Source organism: Erythrolamprus reginae, chromosome 2 (assembly GCF_031021105.1).
Source record: "Erythrolamprus reginae isolate rEryReg1 chromosome 2, rEryReg1.hap1, whole genome shotgun sequence".
In the NCBI taxonomy this organism is placed as follows: Eukaryota; Metazoa; Chordata; class Lepidosauria; order Squamata; family Dipsadidae; genus Erythrolamprus; species Erythrolamprus reginae.
Window position 1 is genome coordinate 48366464 of NC_091951.1, and position 20893 is coordinate 48387356.

Sequence of the window (20893 nt, forward strand, 5' to 3'; positions counted from 1 at the left end):
TGCTTAGAGGAGCACGTGTGTGTTTGATTTCTTTTCCTTGGACTGTTACTAATCGCCTGAGCCCAGTCAGGCAGAACACTTACACTCTAAAAATATGGTATGTGATACATAGTTGGGTACTGTGAAGATTTTGGCATTCTACTTTTTAAAAAATGCAGTGAAACTCTTGATTCAGTAGCTTTTGCATATAATAGACCAAATTTCCACACTGTTTTTTTATACGCACACACACACACACACTCACACACTAAGGAAATCATTACACAAATTATATAATTGACATGATTTGCATCAATGTACTTATTCATATAATGACATTATTTTCCTAATCATGTCATCATGCCAAATGTCGTAAATGAATAGGAATGATGTCATTTGTATCATATCACTAGTTTGCAATATAATTCAGTAACAGTCTTTGTCAATTAGATATTCCCCAATATTTTTCCAATTCAGTTTCAGAGCTAGTGGGTTGCGTTTATACAAACAACAAGTTTTAATTTCATTATAATCCTGCTTATGTTGGTGGTCAGGATGGGTTGCATTCAAAATTGGCAACTAGGCTTCATGCTATTTTGAAACACAAAAATACAACAATATTGCAATGGAAGATTAAAACAGAATTTAAACCATATTAAAAACAATCCAAAGATAACTCCAAAAATTGTGTTTTTTGTCCAATTTCAACATCCACTTCCAAATTCCTGAGCCTGTCAGGCTTTGCTTTAGCTGAAATATTAAATGCAGCTCCCAAGAGTGAAACAATATCCAATATCTTCACTTCCAAATGTTCTTTTTGAAGGATTTGCTCTTGTACTTGTGAAGTCTACAATGATCACAGGACTTCCCAAAGCGTTAGTTCAACTGGAAGTATAGGCCTGTAGTTCTTCAGAACTCGTTACTTAAAAGAGTAGTAGTGAAAAGGACAATGTCCTACGCGTAGGAAAACTGACCTTTCTTGTTACCTCATTTGAGACCAGCAGGTTGAGGTGAACACTGAGTTCAAAACCTCAAGGACTGAAGGCTGAGTCGTGTCAAATTCACTATCCCAGATTGTTAGGCAATTTTTTTTAAAAAAATCCAACAATCTGTTTGATAAGACCACTTGTGCCAAAATTCATTTTGTGCTACTCTATCTTCTTAGGGACGCAGCCCTCCATTTCCAGAACCTCTGGCCATCCGTCATACTTGTTTGTCTCCTTATTGTTTTTCAAATACTGTAAAAAAAAAATGGAAAAAAGAGAGAGGGGAAATTAGGCATTTGCTTTGGAGAGTCACACTTTTTAACAGGTAGGAATATGAGTTCTACAAAACCAAAGCATTAACTTTTTCAGCTCAGTAGCAGGAAGATATTTTTTTCCTAAGTGTTAAAGTATAGGCAGTCCTCGACTTACGACCACAATCCAGCTCAAAATCTATGTTGCTAAGTGAGACATTTTGCTCCATTTTGCAACTCTTCTTGCTACCTTTGTTAAGTGAATCACTGCCGTTGTTAAATTAGCAACCACGTTGTTAAGCGACTCTGGTTTCCTTATTGACTTTGCTTGTCAGAAGGTTACAAAAGGTCACTATTTTTAGGATATGTTTAAATTTATTTATTTATTTATTAAATTTGTATGCCGTCCCTCTCCACAGACTCGGGGCGGCTCACAACAGCAACAGAAAACAATATATAATACAAATCCAATAATTAGAAAGCTAAAAAACCATAATTTTTTAAAAAAAACATGCACAAAACATACCATACATAAACAGTATAGGCCTGGGGAAGATATTTCAATTCCCCCATGCCTGACGGCAGAGGTGGGTTTTAAGGAGTTTGCGGAAGGCAAGGAGGGTGGGGGCAGTTCTAATCTCCGGGGGGAGCTGGTTCCAGAGGGTCGGGGCCGCCACAGAGAAGGCTCTTCCCCTGGGACCCGCCAAATGACATTGTTTAGTCGACGGGACCCGGAGAAGGCCAACTCTGTGGGACCTAATTGGTCGCTGGCATTTATGATGCCAAATCACTACATGTTTAAATAAAAATTGCAAAAGGAAAGCTAGCAGTAGCACTGAGAAACACATCTATTCCCACTAAATTCCATGCAAATGTTGTAGGTGTTCACAGAAAAGAAAAACTGTAGGTGTTTGCAAGCAATCTACTACTTTGTTTGCAAATGTGTCCATGATATGCATCCTCCTCATTAGGGGTATTCTTTTCTGATTTTTATTTTAATTAAGCAAAATTTTGTTTACTCTGGGAGATCTTTTACCTCGCCCTTTCTTTCTGCTAGTGTTAAATCTCGTTTCAATGGAGATTTTTTTCCTCTCCTTTCTTTTATCTCCAGAGTAACATAGCTAAGTAAAATATGGGGAATCCTTGAATACAGCTCATCTGTCTGGAACCCACACCTCATTTCGGACATAAACACTAGAAAATGTCCAGAGATACTTTACTAGAAGATCCCTCCACTCCTCCACTCGCAACAGAATACCCTATGCTACTTACAATCCTAGGTTTAGAAAGCTTAGAACTACGTCGCCTTAAACATGACCCATAAAATCATCTGTTACAACATCCTTCCTGTCAATGACTACTTCAGCTTCAACCACAACAACACACGAGCACACAACAGATACAAACTTAAAGTAAACCGCTCTAAATTCGACTGCAGGAAATACGACTTTAGTAACCGAGCAGTTGATGCAAGGAACTCACTACCTGACTCTGTAGTATCATCCCCAAACCCCCAACACTTTACCCTTAGACTATCCACTGTTGACCTCTCCCGATTCCTAAGAGGTCAGTAAGGGGCGTGCATAAGTGCACCAGCATGCTTTCCGTCCCCTGTCCTAATGTTTCTCTTTTACTAGTATCATGTATATAAACACTGTTATCTTTGTATGCCACCAATATGTACTTGACAAAACAAACCTAGAGAGCCTTGGTGGTGCAGTGGTTAGAGTGCAGTACTGCAAGCTACTTCTGCTGATCACTGGCTGCCAGCAGTTTGGCAGATTGAATCTTATCAGGCTCAAGGTTGACTCAGCCTTCCATACTTCTGAAGTGGGTAAAATGAGGACCCAGATTGTTGGGGGCAATATATGCTGATTCTGTAAACCACTTAGAGAGCGCTGAAAAGCACTGTGAAGCGGTATATAAGTGTCAATGCTATTGCTAAATTGAAGTGGAGATGGGCTTGGACAGATTCTGCTACAGTACCCTAAACCAGTGTTTTTCAACCAGCGGAACATGGTCAGGTGTGCTGCAAGAGGGGATAGAGAAAGAGAAAGCAAGCAAGAGAGAGAGAAAGAGAGTGAGAGAGAGAAAGAAAGAGAAAGAGAGAAATAAAGCAAGAGAGAGAGAGAGAGAGAAAGAAAGCAAGAGAGAGAGAAAGGAAGCAAGAGAGAGAAAGAGAGACACAGAGGGAGAGAGAGCAAGAGAGAGTGAGAAAGCAAGAGAGAGAGAGAGAGAAAGGAAGCAAGAGAGAGAAAGAGAGAGAGATACACAGAGGGAGAGAGAGCAAGAGTGAGAGAGAGAAAGAGAGAGAGGAAGAGAAAGAAAGCAAGAGAGGGAGAAAGAAAGCAAGACAGAGAAATAAAGCGAGAGAGAGTGTGTGAGAGAGAGAAAGAGAGAGAAAGAAAGCAAGAAAGAGAGAGAGAGAAGGAGAGGAATGGAGAGAGAGAAATGAGAGAAAAAGGGGAGAAAAAAAGATAAATGAGAAAATGATTGAGGCAGAGAATGAAAGGAAAGAGAGAGAAACAAAAGAGAGAGAGAAGTGACTCTTGATTTAAAGGATATGATAAAAAGCACCCAAAGAATAAGAGAGGAACCCCACCAGCCCTCACCTGTTTTTGGAAAGAATAAGAGAGAAAATCCCCCCAGCCCTCACCTGTTTTTGGAAATGGTTCAAGAGTGTGTATACACACACACACACATACACACACAAGGGGGAGATAATATGTGTCATTTTGTGTCATTTAGGTTGGCGGTGTGCCCCAGGATTTTGTAAATGTAAAAAATGTGCCAGGGCTCAAAAAAGGTTGAAAATCACTGCCCTAAACAACCTGAAAACACATCCCACAATGTTCCTGTTTTCTACCTTTGGCAAAATCTAAGGGATGACAAGAATATCTGCCAAGAGAATGGAGCAGATTAGCCCAGTTTCAGGAGCTATTGAGTTCAATCCTAGGTAGAGGCAGTTGTAGGATCTCTTGCTTGGGCAGGGGGTTGGACTAGATGACCTGCAAGGTCCCTTCCAATTCTGTTGATCTGTTAATCTGACAAGGATTTCCTCTTTGCCGGGAGAGGAAATTTCCTACCCTGCTGTGGTATTAGTAGTCAATGGATTGTAGGGGTGGAGGTGGGGGTGTTTTGGATTTTTCTGATTCTGCCATTCCCTTAGGTAACCAAATAAGATACCATCTCAGCATGTGTCACTTGGGATTATAGTATGCAGCTATTGTGACCACAACTCACCTGTTCAAATGGAGATTTGTTTTTGAGTCCGCTCCCGCCAAGGAATATCCAGTTGTCTCGAAAACCCACCTGGGAAGCATATATGCTTCCTAAGTCAGAAAATAACTTCCGGGCTTCATCATTTAGCCTGCGAGACAGAAAATCATTTTGTCATTATTATTATTTTTGCTTTAACACAACCATTTAAACTGTGGAGGATAACAGCGGCAGAATTAACAAATTGATCAATTCTGTACTTCATATTTCAGTCTTTAAGAAGACAGAAGATGGCAGAAGATGCATCTATACAAATCTCATTCAGACTGCAGATAGTTCCTCCTTACTCTCGGTCGACCAAATCTATTGCATAAAATAGTTCTTCTTTTAGCTGTTACCATTCATCCATGGCAACAGCTCTGTGGTTCCCAGAGCCGAAGGTTTTAGGCGGGTGGAGAAGAAAGCCACCCTTAAATTTTGCCTTTGTAGGCCTGTCTGTTTCTATTATCCTTACTATTTTGCAGGAAACTATCCCAAACTAACTATTGGGATTCTGACTGCTCTTCAGTTGGTATGGGAGAAAAAAATAACAACCCCAAAAGAAATAGATTTTGGATTCATTATATCCCAAACCATCCTTTTCTGGAAAAGTAGAATCAGAACTGGAAAATAATTTTAGCTGTCAGGAATTATCCTTCCTCCCTCCCTCCCTCCCTCCTTCTTATCCAACATTTATTGCTCATATACAGTAATACCTTGTCTTACGAACCTAATTGGTTCCCGGGGGAGGTTCATAAGATGAAAAGTTCGTAAGACGAAACATTGTTTCCCATAGGAAACAAAGTAAAATCAATTAATCTGTGCAACGAACCCCCCCCCCCCGCAAAAAAACACCGCCTCCCGGCTGTCACCTTTTAAAACAGCCGGGGGGGGGGAGCTTCTCAGCGTCCTCCTGAACCCGAATGCCAAACCCGAACTTCCAGGTTCGGTGTTCGGGAGGCCACCGAGAAGCTCCTCGGCTGTTTTAAAAGGTGACAGCCGGGCGGCGGGGCTTCTCGGCGGCCTCCCGAACACCAAACCCGGAAGTTCAGGTTTGGCGTTCGGGTTCAGGAGGACGCTGAGAAGCCCCCCGGCTGTTTCAAAAAGCGACAGCCGGGCGGTGGGGCTTCTCGGCGGCAGCAGCGGCGGGTTCATAAGAAGGAAAAAGTTTGTAAGAAGAGGCAAAAAATTTCTGAACCCCGGGTATGTATCTCGGGTTGTTCGTAAGACAAGGTACCACTATATTCCTATATACCTTGGAATTACTTTCACTGGACTGCAACATGCATAGAACAGTACTAGAATAACAGAGCACTAGAAATCCAGACTGCTTTCCTGTCCATTCAAACAAGAAATGTTTGCGTAATATTTTTCCATAATTCTGCAGCTGGAAAAAAACCTCAGAGCCATTTATAATTGCAACATCTGGCAATTTGCAGAGGTGTGTCTTCAATTAATTTTATATATTAACCTAAATTGTCTATGAACCTTTAAAAATAATGCTTATTACCTTTCCCTCTGTACTATTTAAATAATAAGCAAAGCAACAAAAAAAAATCTCTGGAAATTATGTTATAAACAAAAGAATTCCATAAACATTGACTGAATTTTTTGAAATTTGTCCTTTCTCTTGCTCCTTTGTCAAAAAAAATGACCAATGGAAATACTGATAAGGAACACATATCAATAATCCCAATGCCGCCAAAAATGTATGTACATTTCACTTCACTTTCCAGCCTTGTTTAATTACTCCTTTAGCCAAATCCATGCTGCCAAGACCTTCCGTGCATGCAATCTTGATAAATTTCAGTACTCTGGCTATAGCTAAGAGGAATGCAAGTACCTTTCAAACAGCGATTGATCTAGAGTCATAGTAATAAATCTGCCAATACTAGTCCAAAAGAAGTATGATAATAGGACAAGACCAAAACAAAGGAGTTAATGTTCCTATTCCTGAATAAGTTAACCAACAATAGTACATGTTGTGATTCTGTCTGAGGCTCCTCAGGGAACGGCTGAACCTCTGCCGGCTCCCTGCTCAGAGGGGGAGAATGAGGAACAGGAGGAAGAGGAGGAGGCCCAGGCAGAAGGGGAGGAGGAATATCAGGCCGAGGGAGAGGGAGAACAGCCAGAATCCCCCGGGGTGGAGCTCTCCCCAGCAAGCAGCCTGGAGTCCTTAGATGAAAATGCTCAAGCCATCATCGATCACAGGCAGAGAAGAGCAGCACAACGAAGGGGACAATTAGCCAGGTACTTCCAGTCCTAAATAGGTAACAGCTGGGTTTGGGTGTGGTTCTCCCCAGAAAGGCTGAAAAGGCAGACCCACCCTTCCTGTATTGTGGAGTATTATCTTTGGGAGTCCTGGGACCTGGCTGTGATCTTTGGCGTCTCTGATTCTGGCTTGTGGCCTTGAAGGCTGAAACCTTGGGGAAAAAGGTGTGGGGGCTTATTCTCTACAGTGGTGTGTGTGCCAGCAAGAAGTCTGCTGTATTGTCTGGCCGTCAGGACTTTGCTGTGAAGCCTCATAGCCTGCCTGTTGGGAAGAACAGGTTTTTCTCTGTGTTTATTTTTCAAACTATAAAGTGCTTTTGTTTTTACCAGTGTGTCTGGCTGCTTTTTCCAGTTGGTGTTGAAGTCTGGGGGCACCCAGACAGAACAAGTACAATATAACTAAAATTTTCTGAGATATCTATTATATTTAAATAGTTAAATTGGTATAACAAGATCCTGGAATTATATTTATATGGCATACAGTGTTCCCTCGATTTTTGCAGGAGATGCGTTCTGAGACCGCCTGCGAAAGTTGAATTTCCCCAAAGTAGAGATGCGGAAGTAAATACACCATTTTTGGCTATGAACAGTATCACAAGCCATCCCTTAACACTAAATTACCATTTCCCATTCCCTTAACAACCATTTACTCACCATTATTACTGGTACTCATCAGTATAGAAAAAAAACCGTGATGTGTTTTTTAATTAATACTTTTTGAAAAAATGTGGTATAGGCTATTCGCGAAGTTCAGACCTGCGAAAACCGAGGGAACACTGTAATGCAATTCTCAGAGTCCTTGGAGAAAGGCGGCATATAAATCCAATAATAAATTAAATAAATAAATAAATAAATAAATAAAAAATCCTTAATTACTTTATTGGAACAAGATATTCTAGCTTCTTACTCTAAACCCCAATCCTTTCAATTTCCTTCAACTGTATAAATGTGTTGCTGATTTAGGAACTACAGAATCTGCAACTATTTCAAAAAGGCAATTTATGAAATTTATTCCATATCTTGCATGTTAAATGAAAGTAATCTGATTATTCAACATTATTCAATATGGATAGTGATTAATATTTATATGTATTTATATGTAAGGTTGTAGGTGTGCACCGTATTTTTCAGAGTATAAGACGCACTGGAATATAAGATGCACCTTAGTTTTGGGGGAGGAAACTAGGGAAAATAATCTGCTTACCATCTGGCTAGTGTCCCTAGCCAGCACATTATTTTATCCCCTGGTTAAGGCTTTTAAAAAACTTTATTTGGAGAAAGTAACAATGAAAGAGCTTGCAAGCCAGTAAGAGCTGTGAACACCATTAGACCTGGAAAGAAACATTTGGAGCAAATAGATCACTCCAAAATACAGTACATAGCATGTCTATATGTATGTCAGAAGTGAGTTCCTGTCAGTTCGGACCAGTTCTATAGAACTGGTAGAGGGAATTTTCCTCTACTCACCAAACTGGCAACGATGGCTGGCTGGCCACGCCCCTGAACTGTGTCTCTCCGTGGCACCATAGGTGCCACCATATTGTTTTTTGTTTCTGCACACAGGCAGAAACTGTTTTTTTGTGCCCACAATAAAAATGACAATAAAGGCTACCTTAACATCTCATCATTTTATTTTATCTATCTTAATAAATAAAATAACATTGTGAATACGTTTTCTCACAATATATGTCAACCCTGAGGTTGTATTCATCTTAGTTGCACTGATGTTATCTCATATTGTTGGATTGTATTTTTGTGCAACAACTCAGCCAGTAGATGGCAGTATTTACAAGTTTGGATCTATGGTACATACTCTATGTTTTTTTAAAAAAAGTAGAATATCCTGTTTACTGTTACAGTTAAAACAGCTAAGCAGAAAAGCACATGGTGACTGTGTACGCTGTTTGAAATATGGTGCTATATATAAACAGAATTTCTAGCACATACTCAGTATTCAAGGGAATTCTAGACCATCTTTCTTATTTCCTCTGCATCAAAAGATATTAACAATTGAAAAATGATGTTACTGTCTTGGTGTACTTTGGCAGGAGATGCAAAGGGTAACATCATACTGAGGATCACATAATGCTTACACAATGCTAACAGGAACTTTTAAAAACGGATCTTCTTATGTGTTATTGCTATGTTAAACAAATTAACCACAAGACTAACCAAATGAAAGAAGTACTTAAATAGTTTACTTACTTTGTTGCTGGGTCATCGTAAGAGGCAAGGAGCACAAGGGTGCCTTTGCTAATTCCTTTCATAAAATCTAGCAAAGTATTAATATCTTATGGAGAAACCGAGAAAAAAAGTTTGTGAGTTATTTGTTGTGAACTTCTGATATATAGAAAATATAACTAACAAAGGAGTCAGTCTTTTAAAACAAATCACTGGGGAACAATTTGTAACACAATTTCTGTTGAGTTTGATTTTTGAGCTTTTTTATAGTTAATTAGGCATGCTGGTTTCAAAACTGTAGTTAGTTTTCTTCTACCATGTCACTCAACGTGAGAAGAATGTGACCACTCTCCGTGGAATTGAGCATGGATCATACGAAGCACTATTGCTCTCCTATTCACTGATACAAACCTTCTCCAATGGGCGCCGGGTGAATGACGCATAGGAGAACAGAGAGAAAGGACAAACTCGTTGGTAGGGCCACTGTGACAGAGAGCATTCTTGTAATGGTTAGAAACATAGAAACATAGAAGACTGAAGGCAGAAAAAGACCTCATGGTCCATCTAGTCTGCCCTTATACTATTTTTTTGTATTTTATCTTAGGATGGATATATGTTTATCCCAGGCATGTTTAAATTCAGTTACTGTGGATTTATCAACCACATCTGCTGGAGGTTTGTTCCAAGCACCTACTACTCTTTCAGTAAAATAATATTTTCTCATGTTGCTTTTGATCTTTCCCCCAACTAACTTCAGATTGTGTCCCCTTGTTCTTGTGTTCACTTTCCTATTAAAAACACTTCCCTCCTGGACCTTGTTTAACCCTTTAACATATTTAAATGTTTCGATCATGTCCCCCCTTTTCCTTCTGTCCTCCAGACTATACAGATTGAGTTCATTAAGTCTTTCCTGATAAGTTTTATGCTTAAGACCTTTCACCATTCTTGTAGCCCGTCTTTGGACCCGTTCACTTTTGTCAATATCTTTTTGTAGGTGAGGTCTCCAGATCTGAACACAGTATTCCAAATGTGGTCTCACCAGCGCTCTATCCAGCGGGATCACAATCTCCCTCTTCCTGCTTGTTATACCTCTAGCTATGCAGCTAAGCATCCTACTTGCTTTCCCTACCGCCTGATTGCACTGTTCACCCATTTTGAGACTGTCAGAAATCACTACCCCTAAATCCTTCTCTTCTGAAGTTTTTGCTAACACAGAACTGCCAATACAATACTCAGATTGAGGATTCTTTTTCCCCAAGTGCATTATTTTATATTTGGAAACATTAAAATGGTTGCTAACGGATCTTGTTTACAATAAAGAACCTGTTACACTGACCGTGTCAGAGACTATAACAAAAAGCAGGACATTTACTTGTCTGGACTTGTTCAGTTACACCTGAGATACTGTAGTGAGACGTTGTGTGTCACTCTGAAATAGTGCAGCTCATTCTGACGTGGAGTCTGAGTTCTTGTTTATATACAATGTTAGCAGTGTTTAGTGTTTGAACTGAAACTTTTTCTTATGTCTACCTCTGCTAGTTCATATTTAAAGTGCTTAAACAGCCCTGATTCTTTTTGTTATATATGTGGTAGTTTTACCATTCCCAGTCAAAGGACAAACATCAGTACATTTGTCAGGCAAGCCTCTTTTTCCTGTTTTAAAGTGAAAATTGGTGATCAAGATAAATCATGGGCCCCTCACAATGTGTGTAAGCAGTGTGTTGAACATTTATGGATGTGGACCAAGGAAACATGTGATAAACTTCCATTTGGTATACCCATGATTTGGCGAGAACTCAGAGATCATTCAAGTGATTGTTACTTTTCTATAGTGAAAATGTCAGGGTATAACAAGAAAAAAATCTAAAATATAGTATCCTAGTTTACCATCAGCTATACGCCCAGTGCCTCATTCAGCCAAGACTGTTTCAAGTATTCAATGACTACTTCAGCTTCAATCGCAACAACACAAGAGCACGCAATAGATTCAAACTTAATATTAACCGCTCCAAAGTTGACTGTAAAAAATATGACTTCAGCAACTGAGTTGTCGAAGCGTGGAACTCATTACCTGACTCAGTAGTGTCAACCCCTAATCCCCAACATTTTCCCCTTAGACTATCCACGATTGACCTCTCCAGGTTCCTTAGAGGTCAGTAAGGGGCGTGCATAAGTGCACCAGTGTGCCTTCTGTCCTCTGTCCAATTGTCTCTCCTTATCTCATTTATCTTTTCTTCCTTTCAAATGTGTTCACCTATACTTTTGTATCTTTTCTTCTATTCTTTTCTTTATTTATATTATTACATATCTATTGTCTTCAATGGGTATTATGTATTGGACTAACTAACTAACTAACTAACTAACTAACTAACTAACTAACTAACTAACTAACTAAATAAATAAATAAATAAATAAATAAATAATTTAAAAATCTCATTTTGGCATTTCCTAGCCTGTCATTTAAAAAGATAAAGGCTGGTGTTTTTGATGGTCCACAGATTTGACAGCTTGTTCAAGATGAACATTTCATCGGAACAATGTCAGAAATTCAAAAGAATGCTTGGTTGGCATTCAAAAATATTGTTAAAGACTTTCTTCAAAATACACAAGCACAGAATTATGCTGAAATTGTCCACCAACTCTTGGAGACCTTCAAACTGCTAAGATGCAACACAGGCATCAAATTGCATTTTTTACATAGCCATCTTGCTAATTACCCGGAAAATCTCATCTTGCAGTCAATGATGAGTGATTCCACCAAGAGCTGAAGATAATGGAGGCATGGTATCAAGGTACATATGACGTCTGACTATTGTTGGAGCATCAAGCAATAATGTCCACTGATTAAACACTCTAGAAAAAGCTATAAGCGAAAAGTTTAACCTTAATGTGTATAATTACCGTTCGATAAAAAACAACTATTTGTATGAATACAATTTAACTTGCAGTAACTGTTATAGCCTTTGTATGAATAAAATTATTCTTTGTAAGCAGTATATTTGGTACGTTTTAACTTTCCTTTCCTTTACATGCACAATTTGTATGACTTTTGAATGCCAACCAATGTAGTTTAAAAAGTTGACATCATATACAAAAACTGTGGTTATTTTTGGATCCAGAGGCCAAAATTTAGGTGAAAACAAGTAGCAGATTTAAGACAAAAAAATTGCTGTTCTCCAGTGATAATGTAACATTCTCTCCCCAGGAAATAAAGCAACCAAATGGTATAGGTCAGCTTGTGCTTTTCAAATGTTCGATGTGCGGTATAGAATACTAGAAACTGCATCTGGAGAAATGTTCTGTATGCAAGAAAAATCCCATAGACTGATCCAATCTGCTTTGCATTGTTTAAAGCCCTTTGAGATAGGCATAGTAGACTAGAGTGGAAATAGGTACAATAGACTACAATGGAAATAGGTACAATAGGCTACAATAAATACAGAAATTCAACCTGGAGGTTACCTAATTTATGAGTTTTAGCCTGTATTCAGAAGTTACGAGGAACTACAGAAGTATTAATAATTAATATTAACCAATGATATAAGCTAATCGTCTCAATAATGTCTTTGCTTTATGGAAATTTTATTGTACTTTCAACTCCCCTCAACCTTCAATATTGTACTATTAATACATAATGGATTAACAAATTCACCTACCTCCAGAATACATGTCAAAGCTATCCATTTTGATGAGTTGTCCTGTAGTTCCTGGAGATTTAAAGTGAAACACAAGTTTTAATGAAACATGTTTATAAAGTACACGCACTTAGTTTCACCTCTGAAATGATGAAAAAATGAAATAAAAATGTCAAAGGCTAATATTAATTGGTTATCAAAAGTGGAACATTTTTCAATATGGGTGGAAGTTTATGATAATATTTTTTTCAGCATTCTATGCATTCTCTCTTTTGTCCATACTAAACTGCTGAAGACAGGTTTTGTGCTTGTTCTTGAGACATGGCCAAAATCTACAAAACAGATACAGATAATTTTAAAAGAAATGCGTATTCAAAGTATGAGGAAACATTTAAAAAAGGATGTTGAAATAACTTTTCCAGGATGTTAAAAGTCTATTGTACCTATTTCCTAATAAGAACTGCTTCTTATGGGCAAACAACTCTCATGCTTTGAATCAATACTCTAGTGATACTGAACCTCCAAAAAGGCGAACATGTAAACTTGAAAATTATGTCTCTTTTTAGAAATAGTATTTGAATCTTTCAGTTATCCGAATATAAATTGTGTATTCTTCATGAAAGTAACTCAATAATCAAATACTGTAAAGCCTGACTTAAAACAACTTTTAGGAAATTCTAGTACATATTTAAAAATAATCACTATTGCTACAGTCCCACCTATGGACAATTGCTACAAGCAGGAGCTGTGGGATTTCTTCCTCTTCAAAATGTATTTGTTAAATGGATAATAATTTGTCATACTTTGGGGCCCAAGGCTTCATTATTCTCTTCACCAACTGTTTCCCCATTGTTGGGATTCTCTTGCTTTATAGATAGAATTTATGATCAAGCTATAGAAAGGGTTTATGAAGTCTTTTAACAGTGCCAAAAGCCATTGGGCTTGCCAGATGTCATACTATTTTCTCAAGCTTAGCTTAATTGTCATAAAAATGATATATTTTTACTTTTTTAAAAAAAATTCTAGAACATTGTCTGTTTTCTCATCTCTTCTATCATCAGAGCAGGTCATTTTTGAAGGGTAGAAGTAGATTACGTTGGAGTCTTGGTACTCTCTGAACTTGGGGGTTTCATTACCATTTCCATTATCATTTTCAATGCGCATCATCCTCATCATCAGTTGGTAACTGATGATGATAACTAGTTGGGTAATGAAATGTCTGCAGGAAGACAACCAAACTCAGAGAGAATGATACTGGTCTGCTTATATTCTCTTTTAGTGGAATGAATTACTTAGTTCTTCACTCACACACCTCCCAATGTGAAGATGACATCTTGGCTTTTTTAAGCATGCTTTTCCTTCTGATGTTGCCTTAGCTGCTGTTATCTCCTTTGGTTGGTGTATTTCATTTGGTCAAAGCTAATTCCTGTAGTTCATTATCTATTTCACAGGGGCAGGAATAAACCGCATTTAAATCAGTGGTTACCAGGAATTCTAATCTAATCTAATACTTAACAGCACAATGATTATAACACTTGTCCTATAAATAGAAAGTTGCTCATTTGAAACCTGGCAGAAACATTGTCCTTTAGAAAAAAGTGCTATTTCCTCCCATGACCTACCGACTTTGCCCCCTTCCCTTTTAAAGTATTAAATAAATCCAGTGCTGTACCATTTCAATATTTTCCGAGTCATTTGCGGTAGAATGGTTTCAGCTCTGTTGCCCTGTGAATTATCCAACAAACTGCGGGGTTAGCTTGTCAAGAAGTGAAATACTCTGCTCAAAAAAATAAAGGGAACACTTAAACAACACAATATAACTCCAAGTAAATCAAACTTCTGTGAAATCAAATTATCCACTTAGGAGGCAACACTGATTGACAATCAATTTCACATGCTGTTGCGCACATTAAACTTTGTGCAGAACAAAGTATTCAATGAGATTATTTCATTCATTCAGATCTAGGATGTATTATTTGAGGGTTCCTTTTATTTTTTTGAGCAGTATATATTAGCTAACTTGGAAAGGCATACTTATGGTAGGAGTGAAATGCTCTCGGTTCTCTCATGCCTGTCAGTAGTCGGAGAGCCGGTTGCGAAGGGAGCATGAGGCTCCGCCTCTCTGCCTGAATGCCGCCATTTGCGTTCTTTTACTCTTATGGGTGCAAGGGACCAAGAATGATATTTGCCATCTTAGACTTTTCTGTTGAACTTCTATTTAGCTTTGAGATAGACCTTTCTTGCCTGTTTCCGCCCAGCGATGTCTCTTTACTTTAACATAAAAGGGAAAGGAGAATTCTAACCATTAGCAATGCGGTGATGGAGAATATAAAATAGTGTTATCTCTCCCTGTTCTACAAACAGGTTACTCACCTAATTTGGTGATGAGGTAATTGTGAAATGGGGATAACCCCACTAGTGAGAAATAATGAAATATTTCCCATCATATGGACGCAGAGGATGATAGTTCTAGTAGTACTTTCCTCAGAGTTATAGAGCAGCTAAGGTATTTTCACTGGTTGCAGTGAATCAGCATTGATTTGGAAATAGCACCATGTGAATGACATAGCCATTCACTAAGAGAGAAATTGTCGCCAGAAGAGCCCTTCACTCCTCCACTCGAAACAGAATACCCTACGAAAGCAGACTATCAATCCTTGGTCTTGAAAGCTTAGAACTACGATGCCTAAAACACGATCTAAGTATTGCCCAAAAGATCATATGCTGCAACGTTCTACCTGTCAATGACTACTTCAGCTTCAATCGCAACAACACAAGAGCACGCAAGATTCAAACTTAATATTAACTGCTCCAAACTTGACTGTAAAAAATATGACTTCAGCAACCGAGTTGTCGAAGCATGGAACTCATTACCTGACTCAGTAGTGTCAACCCCTAACCCCCAACATTTTTCCCTTAGACTATCCACGATTGACCTCTCCAGGTTCCTTAGAGGTCAGTAAGGGGCGTGCATAAGTGCACCAGTGTGTCTTCCGCCCCCTGTCCAATTGTCTTTCCTTATCTCATTTATCTTTTCTTCCTTTCAAATTTGTTCACCTATACTTTTATATCTTTTCTTCTATTCATTTCTTTAGTTATATTACCACATATCTATTTTCTTCAATGTGTATTATGTATTGGACTAAATAAATAAATAAAAATAAATTAAAAAACATGATAACAGTCTTTAAGATTGGGCCTCTTAAATGGCAAACAAATCCATCAATTCTAGAATATAGACCAAAGGCCTTAAAATCTGGCTAGTTTAAGACGTGGACTTCTGGCTGGAGAATTCTGGGAGCTGAAATCCAAAAGTCTTAAAGTTGCTAAGTTTGGGGACCCCTGATATAGATCATATTTCAATACTGTACAGAAAAATTTTCCTACTTGTTGAACAAAGCCTTTTTTGTGGATAGTAACCCTCATCTCCTTTCTATTGGGAATAGGGTAGAAATGTATTTTTATAACAGTTTTTTATTTTTTTTCTCCACATTAAAGTCATATACAAAAATCTATATACCTCCAAAACAATCAATAAACATACATTGTCTCATAAATTTAATAGCCTAATTTGCATTCCAGTCTTACTCTTTGTTAATCAATCTGTCTCTGTCTTCTCTTCTTCACTCCCCTCTTTCTCTCCACATCTGCTATCTACCTTCTTGTATCTTCTCTTCCCCTTCCTACTTCCATCTCCCCCTCCTTCCTTTCTCCTTCTGTCCTTCCTCTTCTTATCTCCCCCTTTCCCTTCTTCCCTTCTACTTCCTCTTAAGAGAAATGCATTTGATTAAACACGAGCCTACCTCACTTTTGGTTCATTTTTGAACCAAGGTGAATCAAAACATGCTTCTTTATTCACAATCCACATATTTCTGAATTTTGCAACACAATTTCATTTTCATTGCAATTTTTCAACTGGTAGAATATTAAGTGAAATTTATCATCTATTGACTCTTACTCTTTCACTCTTTCTCTCATCTAGCTCATATCGCTCTCCCTCCCTCCATCCCTCCTTCCTTCTCTCATCACCATCATCACCACCATCATCACCATCAATTTCTGGTAACAGTGAACAGCAATGAATTATTAGTAGCATCCCCTGCCCTATGAAACATTCCCCCCCTTGAGGTGTGGCAGAGCTTGACTCCCCTCATCCCTGTCCGAAGCATTGGGGAAGCAAAATTAGAACCTTGGGATGGATGCTAGGCATAAGGGTTGGTTATGAGCTATAAATCCCTTCATGGCATCGGACCAGAATATCTCTGGGACCACCTTCTGCCGCACGAATCCCAGAGACCAGTTAGGTCCCACAGAGTTGACCTTCTCCGGGTCCCATCGACGAAACAACGTTGTCTGGCGGGACCCAGGGTAAGAGCCTTCTCTGTGGCGGCCCCGACCCTCTGGAATCAGCTCCCCCCAGAGATTAGGACTACCCCCACCCTCCTTGCCTTTCGCAAACTCCTCAAAACCCACCTCTGCCGTCAGGCATGGGGAAATTGATTCCCCTGGGCTGTTTCCACTTTATGTATGGTCTGTATGAGATGTATGATTGTTTTTATGTTAAGGGTTTTAAACTGTTTTAAATATTGGATTTGTACTGTTTTCTTGTTGTGAGCCGCTCTGAGTCCTCAGAGAGGGGCGGCATACAAATATAATAATAATAATAATAATAATAATAATAATAATAATAATAATAATAATCTTATTTTTGTGTTTTTATTATTGCCATTAGCCATTTACAGTTGCATCTCACAAGATGGGCATTCATATAAATCAAACAAGCAAAAGCACAAACAAGAAAAAAAAAATCCTAGGGAAACTGTACAATAGCACCAGCCATCTGTCTGTACGTGTCTATGATTCTCCTGTATAGTTTGTGCTTAAATCCTGGGATTTAAGCAAAGCAACACAAAAAGTGCTCTGCGTGCAGATACACACTTCCCCAAAACCATTAAAGCACATTTCTTCTGGAGATGGCTAGAAGAATGCAACTGTTCTACATCTCCTCATCAGTAGTCATGTATTTTCTATTAAATACATTTCTTAGTGCTTATTAAACATTGGGTTGTCTGGGTATTTAATTTGCTTAATAATACAAATAATAATAAAAATTTACATTCTTAATCTCCACCCCCTTTTTCCCAACATTGGTAAAATAGATTCCGTGTTTGATAATATTCTACAGCTTCTTCCTGTTTAATTTTCATTGTTAATCTATCCATTTTTGCACAATCTAGTATCTTCCTGACTATCTCTTCATCTTGCGGTATATCTTCATTTTTCCAGTATTGTGTGAATGTAATCCTCACTGCTGATAAGACGTGTAATATTTACATACTTTTCTTATCCATTTTTTTCTGACATTATTCCTAATAAAAATAATAGTCATGTCTTTTAGATGTTATGGCAATTGTATTTTGTTTTCTAACTAGATCAGATTCCCATATTTAGTGGGAAGCAATACATTGAATAGTAAAAATATTTGCCTCAAAGCAGCACTCCAACTGGAAGCCTCATTGTTTTCCGAAGAAGCAGTCAAGGAAACAGTAAAAGTCACATTGAATATGATTAAGCTTTTGAAAAAACTCACCATTAAAAATTGCAATGTTCAAACCTCGACCGATGTTATTTTTCACATTGCTCATTATTCTAAAAAAAAAAAAAAAAGGCAAATGAAGGGAGAGAGATTGAGAGTTGAAGTTCAACCAGCATCACTGGTAAATGCAAAACCAAAGCCTATGAAACGAATATGCACAAGTAGATCAACTTACATATTGTCATCAAAGCATATGGAAGGACCAACCACATTTGCTGCACCACTGATGATTTTGAATGAAAAAGTATGTTCTGCACAACTTCTTTTGGCACTGCACTTATTTTGTGCTAATGGTGGTTCTGGCAAGAAAATTCAGAAGGGGTTAAAAAAAAAAAGGTAAGTAGCCTGTAAATTATATTATTTGAATCCTTCTGGATTGGGTGGTGTAGAAGTTGAACAAACAGACAAACAAACAAACAAACAAACAAACAAACAAACAATATGAGAGATCTCCATTTCTCTGTTCATTGGGACCCATCTATCACATCATTGACACAAGCTCTGTACAGGTAAATCCCTGAATTACAACCATTAAACAACCATTCAAAATTATCATGGTGGTGAGTTTTTTTTTTTACCACCAGTCCTTACTTATGACTACCACAGAATTCCCCACAAGTCATGTGATCAAAATTTGGGTGCCTGTATTGGTTGCAGTGTCCTGGGGGTGTGTCATATGATCACCATTCATGATCCTCCCACCTGGCTTCTACAAAGCAGAGTCAATTGGGCGGGGGGAACAATCACATGATTCACTTAGTAGCTACAGTGGTTCACTTAAAAACTATGCCAAAAGGGGTCATAAAAATTTGCTTTGCTTAGCAATGGAAATTCTGCTCCCTATTGTGATCATATGTCAGCCTGCACATTTCCCCCAAGTATTTCCAATCATTTTATGGGTGCAAGGGACCAAGAATGATATTTGCCATCTTAGACTTTTCTGTTGAACTTCTATTTAGCTTTGAGATAGACCTTTCTTGCCTGTTTCCGCCCAGCGATGTCTCTTTTCTTTCTGAATGGTCAGTTAGTAACTTTTTGCTGGAGACCATATCAATGACCTTAATTTTATTGAGATACCAGCTGACAGGGTCAAGGCCAGAGTTTGGCTGTGTTAGGGCCACTACTACAGTCTACTATGTATTTCATTTGATGGGTCCGGTTGGACAATACTAATTAGAGCACTGCCTCAAGCCAGAGGCAGCCAGATAACCTTGCCATGCATCATTGATAGTAGAATGGATGGCAATGACCCCTCCAAATATGGAGTCAGCCCTGCTCCTGATGAGGAAAAGAAAGGAACTACAGTGGTACCTCTACTTACGAACTTAATTTGTTCCGTAACCAGGTTCTTAAGTAGAAAAGTTAGTAAGAAGAAGCAATTTTCCCCATAGGATTCAATGTAAAAGCAAATTTAATGCATGCAATTAGGGAAACCACAGGGAGGGTGAAGGCCCTGTTTCCTCCCAGGAGATTCCTAGAGAGGCCCCACGGAGGCTTCTCCCTGCCTTTTCCGGGCCTGTTTTTATTATTATTATTTATTAGATTTGTATGCCACCCCTCTCTGTAGACTCGGGGCGGCATACAAATGTTTCCTCCCAGGAAATTCCTAGAGAGGCCCCATGGAGGCTGCTCCCCATGGGTCCTGTTTTCTGGCCCCTTTTCCTCCCAGGAGATTCCTAGAGAAGGCCCACAGAGGCTTCTCCCTGCCTTTTCCAGTTACAGTTTCGGAGGCTCAGGTTTATAAGTGGAAAATGGTTCTTGAGAGGAGGCAAAAAAATCTTGAACACCCGGTTCTTATCTAGAAAAGTTCGTAAGTAGAGGCGTTTATGGGCCTCTGTGGGCCTTCTCTAGGAATCTCCTGGGAGGAAAAGACACTACACCTGGGCCGATTGATTAACCGACGATTAGCTAATAATTAATATTAAGAACTGATTTATACCATTTTTTAACATTTTATACTATTTTATCAATTATTAATCTTGTGAACTTTTTATTCTATTTATATGTATTATACTGTGCTATATTCTATCAGCATTTTTATCTATTATTAATTTAATCCTCTTTTAATATTGGGGGGGGGTTTCTAATTAATGGATGACTGGAGTAGATTCAATGTTGTATATGGAATGAATGAGTATGAGTGTGATGGTTGGGGTGGGTGGGAATATGGTATGGATGGGATGAGTGACAGTAGTATGAGTGACAGAATTGGCCCACCTGACGCTCGGGAGGCGGGGGAGGAAGGGGCATTGATCTCTGGGGTGGCAGAGGGCCGGAATATCCCTGTGTTGCTGGGGAGAGGCAGATATGGCGGGGGTCACAGAGTTAGCCGTTCCAGGGGAACGAGAGACCGTTGCTTAATAACGGTCCCTTGTTCCAACTCTGTGAGCCCAATCTTGGGTACTGGTGATGAGTGTAACTCTGGCCCTGGACTCAGGTTGCTGCTCCTTAATGCCAGGTCGGTGGTAAATAAAGCTCTCCTCATCCGGGATTTGATCCTGGATGAGGAGGCCGACCTGGCATGTATCACTGAAACCTGGCTGGGCCCGGAGGGAGGTGTTCCTCTCTCCGAAATTTGCCCAGCTGGGTTTCAGATATGGCATCAACCTCGACCCCAGGGAAGGGGGGGAGGAGTGGCTATTATAGCCAGGGAGAGCCTTTGCCTACGTGGACTCATTGCTCCGGAAATTGCGGGTTGCGAGTCACTCTTGATGAGGTTGGACTTAGGGGTTCAGG

The 20893-nt window shown here is 39.0% G+C and overlaps 1 protein-coding gene across 3 annotated transcripts in view; it reads right to left on the bottom strand.

Annotated features, from left to right (window-relative positions):
* Positions 1–256: 256 nt before the first annotated feature.
* FAM3D (FAM3 metabolism regulating signaling molecule D) overlaps positions 257–20893 on the bottom strand; it is a 49192-nt gene continuing 28555 nt past the window's right edge. For all 3 annotated transcript variants that reach the window (XM_070738136.1, XM_070738138.1, XM_070738135.1), the window contains 6 exons: positions 18333–18456; positions 18152–18210; positions 12583–12633; positions 8951–9035; positions 4460–4586; positions 257–1217 (listed from right to left, as the gene is read on the bottom strand). In XM_070738136.1, coding sequence (XP_070594237.1) covers positions 1128–1217; positions 4460–4586; positions 8951–9035; positions 12583–12633; positions 18152–18210; positions 18333–18456 — 536 coding nt within the window. In that variant the 3' untranslated portion in view covers positions 257–1127. The remainder of the gene's footprint in view (positions 1218–4459; positions 4587–8950; positions 9036–12582; positions 12634–18151; positions 18211–18332; positions 18457–20893) is intronic.